General features: G+C 35.9%; 1 protein-coding gene across 1 annotated transcript; it reads right to left on the reverse strand.

Moving 5' to 3' along the window:
- Positions 1-1,380: 1,380 nt before the first annotated feature.
- On the reverse strand, positions 1,381-4,622 carry LOC134654866 (uncharacterized). Its single transcript, XM_063510328.1, has 7 exons — positions 4,362-4,622; positions 3,994-4,101; positions 3,384-3,841; positions 2,800-2,902; positions 2,273-2,368; positions 1,766-1,921; positions 1,381-1,457 (listed from the first exon to the last, which is right to left on the reverse strand). The coding sequence occupies exons 1-7, from the start codon at positions 4,578-4,580 to the stop codon at positions 1,401-1,403; spliced, it is 1,197 nt and encodes a 398-aa protein (XP_063366398.1). The 5' UTR covers positions 4,581-4,622; the 3' UTR covers positions 1,381-1,400.
- Between the last annotated feature and the right edge of the window lie 3,640 nt (positions 4,623-8,262).

Below are 8,262 nucleotides of genomic sequence, written 5' to 3' on the forward strand. Positions count from 1 at the left end.
TTCATCAGGATCCCCTGGGGGATCAGGCTAGGGGATCCTGGTGGACAGAGTGGCAATACCGACATATATTTTTAGTACTCGCAGTTCGTGTAATGTCTATGACATTACAATAATATTACTTACCTACATGAATGTTCGTAACATCATAAAATAAGAGCAGGAATTTCTTAATATCTGCGAAAGAACAAATTGACATACTTCTTAAAGGTTTGTACTTGTTACCGAACGTATAGTGGAGCTAATGTATATCAGGGCTGGTGGAGGGAAAAAAGTTCACTTGATGCACATAGAACTAGTTATACATAGACGTTAAAATCCAAAATTATAAGGCTAAAATTGGAAAAGTATGAATAAAATTCATGTGTCACTTCTACATAATTAGGTAATTAATTATATACTTTTGAAATTTAAGTTATGATCAGTTTTACATTATTTAAAAACGTATATATACGTGCGTTTCTTTACAAACACAGCTATATATTTACCGTAGACATACCGCGGTATTCGGAAAACAAGATCCGTTCTAGAGAAGAATGAATGAAATAAATTTATTCCATAAATATTCCATATGTGATTAAAATATCTAATAAAAGGAAGAAGAACGATACGATATGTACTAGATACCTGGTAGTTTAGATTTCAACTAGATATCCTTTGCAGCTGAATGCGGGCAACCAATGTAACTTTTACGCTAAATTATCGTTTTAAGATCGTTTCAAAATCGTTTTGAGGTCTAAAAATACATAACGAGACGTTTTAGACATTGTGAAAATCGTTCAAGAGTATCTCCAGAATCGCGGAAATGTCAAATTTGACAGGCTATATCTTAAAAATATCTTTGTCGTATCGGTGATGTCTAATAGATATCTAGTTCTAAATCCGAATCGGGCCCATAGTCAGAACCCCAACCGGCAACATGCCGCCAGCTTTTATTGCTAAAGAGGTCTGCACGTTCTGAAGCAACATTAGGACGATCCTCCGGTTACTTATATCCATATTTTCCCACGGCAGATCGTACACTAGTTCCGCGAGTACCTATGTCTCCCTAAAAAAACATTCAAGTCAATAAAATTTATTTGCCCATTAGTATTATATTTTCTTTGGTCCCACTGCCATGCGCTCTATCGCTAATAAAAATAAATGAAAACACGAGCGAAGGGAGTGTTTTAAATCGACACGAGTTTTTCGCACTTGTATTGTAATGTAAGTACTATTTTGTGTCAACTACTTTCAGCCACAAATGCCTTAACAAAAGAAAATTGCATTTCAGTAGTAAATAGCTATATGTACAGCATCCACTTAAAATATACTTGGCTGAACTAAAACGCATAGGTTAATTTCCTATTTTTTATTTAACTGTTTTATGTTTTCTTCGTGACGATGCACATGTCTTCTCCGTCTCATTCGTCCGTCAATGTTCTTAACATGATGAAATAAGAGCACGAAGTTTTTATTATCTGTAACATTTTATTATAATATGAATAATTAATTTCACCACAGGATTAAGGATACATTAGTTATCATATTTTTGAAACATATATTATTTAGTATATAATTTTATAGATAGGTAATGGACTAATTTTGTAACGACTGGCTTGCAAAAGGCGGCGGAAGACATGGGAGGCCTTTGCCCAGCTGTGTGAAGGCTATAAAAAGAGTGATTTGGTAAATATTTGACAGACAAGAGTTTTGCGGGGCTATGATTACCTATATTTAAGAGTAACACTGTATTTTATTACATAATTAAATAAATAATAAAAAATACCGTAGACATAGTCAGCACGCCGACCGGCACCATGTCTCCGGCCTTCAAGGCCAGTGATTTCTGCACGTTGTGGAGGAGGATCGACACGAGCCTCCTGTTCCTCAGGTCCATGTCCTCCCACGGCAGCCCGTACACAAGGTCGGCGAGAGTGTCACTCTACCCGAACAATTACACTTTAAATACAGGTTGTAACAAGAAATGGTGATCCGTTTTTAAGGGCATAGTCGGTACCATGTTCTGATTAGAAGAACTAGAAGGAAAATTTATTGACGCAAAAAATGTTTTTCCTTCGGAGGGCTTGGAGAAACCGCCCCATAGATTAAATAATTTTTTCGCATTAAAAATTTTGTTATTTTCTGATTTCCTAATCAGAACACTATACGATTTATGTCCTTAAACGGATCATCACACTTTTTGTTACGTTCAGTAGGTACACATACTTATTTATAGATACAGATACTGTAAGTAATAACGTTTGAATCAAGGTAGGTACAAAACATTTGAGACCTTTGAGTTGACAAGTTCGAAAATGACTGATGTTTCTATTAATTGTTGAAACACCATAATCGTTAATAATCCATATCTTCCCAGAGCAATTGGGTCCTGTAAAAATAAACATAACACGATTATTTAGCGTCAGATACATCGTAAAGATCTATACAAAATTACAGTAAGCAGAACAAGTACAGAAGATGATTTTATGTACAAACCCAATCAATCCCTACTATAATAGGTATTATATATAAATGCGAAAGTAAATGTCTGTCTGTCTTTTATTTCTTCACGCTTAAACCGCTGAACCGATTTAGATAAAATTTGGTATGGAGATAGTTTAAGGCTTGAGGCCTTCCTCGAAAATAGCATTCTGATGTGCGAAATAATTATTCTACTGTGCACGTGATTATTTTTTGACGGTCGATTTATTGTATTGTAATAGTTTTTGACAATGGCACCACAAAATGGCCTCATGTCAGCGCCAGCGCAAAAATAAGCTATTAGTGTTTTTTTTTAAGTGCAAACGAAAATGAGCTCACCAGTGAAGAGCATTTCAAGAGTAAGACGCAACCGCTCAGCTGGTGAAACAGGAGGTAACAACACAATGAGATACTAAACGCTTCTGAAGTGCATCTCATAAATCTGAAAATTAGAAACCATTTAATATTTAAATAACAGGTCGATCTGTGTAAGATGGTCTAAATATTGATTATTTATATTGCCTTTTATTTTTTTTTATTCTTATCTGTGATGCAAACAAAATCTGTCATTGAAAAATATTCAAAGTTTGGCGAAAGCGATGACCCAATGACGCTCTGTGTTTTGAACAGGAAACTGTCCGATCGTAGGTATAAAAAATTTCGTTAGTTTGGTTACAAAACCAAAATATCTAGCTGATGTCACCCTAATCTTAACCCCACAACAATGTTTATTTATTTATTTGGTGTAGAGTAGGGCCAAGTGGCGGAAAAAAGGGGAGGGCTTTGCCCAGCAGTGGGACACACTAATACGCTAATAAAAAAAAAAACTGTTGTCTATATTTTGGGTTATGGTTCCATTTCTACCTACCTCTATTTAAAATTTCAAGCAATTTCTCTCCCTAGTTCCTTCACTAAAAACTTACTCTTTGATCATTTGATGATGTCTCACAATGTCCTTTAACCGACCAAACATGTCCTCTTGCGTAATCTGACCTGGAGCCGTCATCGTGAAGGCTTGAGGAGTTTTAAGAGGGAACTGTTTCAGGTCATGTACAAGTATGTTTATGTGACCCCAAATATGGAACACGATGGAAAAAACTAACGCATCGTACATACAAATTCCAATACAAGCGTTGTAAGAAACGTAGATATTGTAAAAGAACACAATCAGATAACCATCGAAGGTTCCATACTGGTCGAAAGGCAAGTCGAAGTAAACAGAGTGCTGGAATGTGCCATTGGTCGGTCTGTGTTTGGTGAACATTCCGGCTTTTATATTGTTGTATAAAGGAATGCCGTTATAAAACAGCGGTAAGCCGGCTGTGTGTGACACGCTTACTGCAGTAACGATGGCACAAATTCTGTTGACCCGATGGTATACCTGTAAAAAAATTATAAGATAATGTAAATGCCATATTTTCAGCATGACAAAGTAAAACAATTCTTATTTGCTACCAAAGTCCCAAACTTTGGTAGCAAATAAGAATTGTTTTACTTTAACTCTACAAACACACACACGCAGTTTTTACCAACCTGTGCAGCGTTTTCCGTTTTTTGCTTGTGGTGGATTAAATGAAATTCCAAAACAAATCTTTTTATCATTAAACAGTACTTTTTCTGGAACGGCAGGAATAATCTTTGCTGAAAAATAAAGTAGTTTCAAAGTAAGAAAATGATTGAAATTCTCCATATTAAATTTCGTAAAAAGTAGCCTGTTATGATGTATTTTTTTAGAGTAGAAGCCGAACGAGAACAGAGAACAAACTTCGCGACGTTCCGTTGGCAAATTTTGATATCAGGCGTTGCTTGTAAAAGTACTGTTAGAAAACGGTTCTTGTATAATTTCCATTATCTTCCTAGCATTAATTCGGCTTTTTATGACCATTTTTGTCAATACTCACAAGATATACGCTAGCCAACATCATATTGACATACGAGTGCGCCAAATCATGGTTCACATACTTCTGCAGGTAAGATATAGTTGTGGTCATGTTAAGCACCACAAAAGTGATAAGTAAACATCGGTATAATGATGCCCCTTGACACTTAATTTTGGAGCCACCAAATTCCTGGTTAGGCCATGACGCAATCATGTTGAGCAAGAATCGAATTCTGCTCATGTAGTTCAATGTGAAGACATCTTTTGGATAGCTGAAACATACTGTTTTAAGAAAAGCTTACTGGATCTTGATTTGATAAATACAATTAATAAAATACTATTTTCAGCGCAGCTAAATAATTGAATTTTTTAAAGTGGATGCCGCTACTGCAGTTATTTGTTGTGTTAACGTTTTACATCTAACTATTAAATGGTGCCGTCATGAACAAATCTAATGTTCAAGTTTGACTAACATTTCCTGTTTATCTCGCTCAGTTGCTAAAAGGTTAGCTATAAGAGATCCCTTAAAGAGATAAGTTCGCCGTTGTACACATATTGTATTTGTTCTCTCTTTGTTATGTACCTACTTGTTTTGTGTAATGAAGTTTTTTACTACCTACTGCTACTACTAACTCGAAAAGAAATCGTTTTATAATCAAATGTAATGTGTGCAACTATTTTGCGTAAATACCTAGTTAACTATTTAATTCGGTTGAATACCTGGGCATGATGCAGTCGTATCAAAACTTGCAAAAAAACAATTGGCTTGAAAGGTTATAAATGCAGCCGAACAGGCGACAAAGGTCGCTTCGAATAAACTTATCATTACTTACTACCACCAGTAATTATTTAAAACTGGCAAATAAGAAAAAAATATAATAGTGTTTAGAGTTCCGTGTGGAAGGATACTATATTAAAGTAATACTTGTCTTCGGTTTTGAACTAAGATCAAATAAAAATAAAATTGTACTATGATTGTACTCGTAAAAGTCGTATGCAACTTATGGTACAAAATTTGATTATGGTAAAGAAGTAACTATTTGGTCAACTACTCTAGTACTTTGGTACTAGTTGGTCAAACCAATTTGTCAGTCAGTAAGAATCAGGAAAACTATACTAATCCTTTTCTTTATCTTTATCTTGTGGGTGCTAGTACTAGTGTAAGACAAAGATAGTATGTTTCTCTCTGTCTATGTTTGAAATGAGACAGTCCTTTGACAAACTATAATTCAAATGGCGAAAAAGAGCTATTAGGTACGAAAAGTTTACCCTGCAAATCTGGTAGAACCGCAGTTAGTGTCGCGCCATGTGCGTACTCTCTTAAAAGCTTATCTAAAGTACTTAGTCTTATAGACGCACGCTCACAAACAGAACAAAAATGATATGGGCGTACGAGTACGTGTTCTGGTCAGGAGTGCGTAGTTTAAACATGGTTAATCTCCAATTGTGCTTTTTTTAATAACTAGCGAGAGCGACCCGCCCCGGCTTCGTACGGGTTACACAAAACCGTAACATTACACCTAAACCTTCGTTAAGAATCACTCTGTTGATAGGTGAAAACCGCATAAAAATCCGTTCAAATGGTGACTTTCAAAAATAAGTATTATTAGGATCATGCGAAAAAAATCGTGACAAAATTTCGTCTAGGTACGATTATTTTCGACCACTCGCTTTTAAATTCGAACGTTCGAAACTCAAAAATCGGCCCCAGTATTTTTTGAGTTTATCGTCGTGAGTTCTACAACGGTACTCTTCAATCTTTAAACTAAGTATTGTGTTTTAGAAGAAAAGTATAAGGAAGACGGTTTTTACAATACTATAAATATAATTTTATATCGCGCCAAATCACGTAAGTATAATCAATTTTTCAATACTTACGTTAAAATTTCTTCAAGAGTAGTTTTTTTCTTATGTTATTCACCCAGTATTGTTACCTATAATTAAAGTTTTTAAATGTGTTCTTAAAATAATAATAAACATTGTAAAATAGGTTAAGGCTCGTCACGTATCAACTCAGAACCCGATCGATGTAACGTATTCTTTACGCAACAAAAAAAGGTAACATTAGTTATAATAATAGATAGTGCAATATGATCACAGTTTATTCCATTTAAGTCACCATTTTACTGTCCATAAGAAAAATATACTTACTATACATCAACAAGCTTTACACACATATAAATATACCTAGGACTCTTACTAATCAAAAACTTTTTTGTATTTACTGAAAACTCACATATGTCCACTTAAATATTCGTACACTATAAAATTATAAATGGAACTTGCCAATTTGCCTCGTGGCTATGTAAAGCAGCTGTTAGTATGGCCGAGCCTCAGGTGAAGTGGCGTTTAGTGTAAATTAAATACAAAGCTAGCTGTTATTACCATTCATAGGCAATTAGAAACACGAGACAAAGTATTTATGAAAGATAATAGTTATTTTCACCACACCAACTGGTAAAGACTCTCTTGATTGTTCAAAAACTGATAGCAAAGTTGCATTTTATTCACATGTGAGGCAAAGTAATCAAATGCAAATTTTGAGTTGTTTTCTTATGTTTGCTGGTAGAATTAACTTTTAAAAAGATGATTTTGAATGTTAAATATTTAATAACATTAATTTGTACATATTTGATTCGGTTTGTTTTTGTTTGATAGCTTACAGTTAATATTTACTTCGGGCTGGTGTGGTGAAAAATTTTGTGCTTCACTCGGTAACACGCAGTTTTAATACGGTAACAAAAAACTAGGGAAACAAATTGCACAGTGAGTCAAAAACTTTATTAATACGAGTTAAAATTATGCGTCTTTTCTGTGGACATCATAATATACACGGACTTAAGCCTACAATTTTCGTAATCGCCTTACCGACATGTTAAAACCTTCCACTGCTTAAAAGATATATGACGAAAACCTTAGAAAAATGCATCCAAGTCAAAGACACCGTTTTTCCCGAATCTTTTTGACCCCAGGTGACGCGACACATCCTTACCTCATGTTTTACGAACTTTACTTTCCTATTTCGCTATCTAGGCCTAATGGAATTATACTAGACGTCGAACTCAATAGCCTGGCTAAGTGGTACGAAATGGATTGTAATTTAAGACCGTATTATACCTACTGTACCGTACCGTATTGTACTGTACCTATGTGTAATTCTGACTCTGACATTCTTTTATTAATCTGTAATCCATTTTTATTGTTGTGATTGTTTTATTATATTTTTTGTTGATTTGATTGTGCACCATATAATTGTATTTGCATGCATTTAAGTATGTTTTATTGCAAATAAACTGATTGATTGATTGATTTCGCTGGAGAAGTAGACGGCGAAGGACCTCGTGTCCGATCTCCCAGCCGGTGGACCAGTACGGATGCTACCCTGACTGGCCTCCACGCATTGACGTATAACTGAGGACGGGCTAATGAGGCAGTAAACATCGTACTAGTTCAGCGGTGCTACCCACGAATTCCAGCCAATCGTGCAGTCTAACGCGACTAATTGCGACCAATAGCGCGCGTAATGCGAACTCGTCAACTAATCGCGCGCGTGATGCGAACTCATCAACCAATCGCGTTGTAGCGATTTCACACCGCTGTACTGGCCCCTGTCATGCCTTATTGCCCGTAAAGCCAGTCCCTAGATATCTATGTCAATGCCTCCACGTAACTGCCATGAAGAAAGCTGAGGACAGGACAGAATGGAGACAACTGGTGACAGAGGTTACCAAAGCGTTTCAGCCGGCCTAGCCAAAGTTACAATCGCTATCGCTTCGACAACGAAACGCTTTGTGTCTCTCTATCACTCTTCCATATTAGTTGCGTTTCGATTGCTACGGAGCGTAAGCGATTGACACGTTGGCTACGCGGCCAGGACGGACACCACCTTCAGCATCGACGAAAACGATAATGGTAGGTAGTCA

The sequence above is a fragment of the Cydia amplana genome, chromosome 15, assembly GCF_948474715.1.
Source record: "Cydia amplana chromosome 15, ilCydAmpl1.1, whole genome shotgun sequence".
In the NCBI taxonomy this organism is placed as follows: domain Eukaryota; kingdom Metazoa; phylum Arthropoda; class Insecta; order Lepidoptera; family Tortricidae; genus Cydia; species Cydia amplana.

What these genes read in the sequence shown, in the direction of transcription:
- LOC134654866 (XM_063510328.1), bottom strand. Translation starts at nt 4,580, where the DNA reads ATGAGCAGAATTCGATTCTTGCTCAACATGATTGCGTCATGGCCTAAC. An exon ending in CATCATCAAATGATCAAAGA is followed by an intron (nt 2,903 to 3,383) that starts GTAAGTTTTTAG and finishes TCTAATTTTCAG; the next exon opens with ATTTATGAGATGCACTTCAG. An exon ending in GCGTGCTGACTATGTCTACG is followed by an intron (nt 1,458 to 1,765) that starts GTATTTTTTATT and finishes AAAATGTTACAG; the next exon opens with ATAATAAAAACTTCGTGCTC.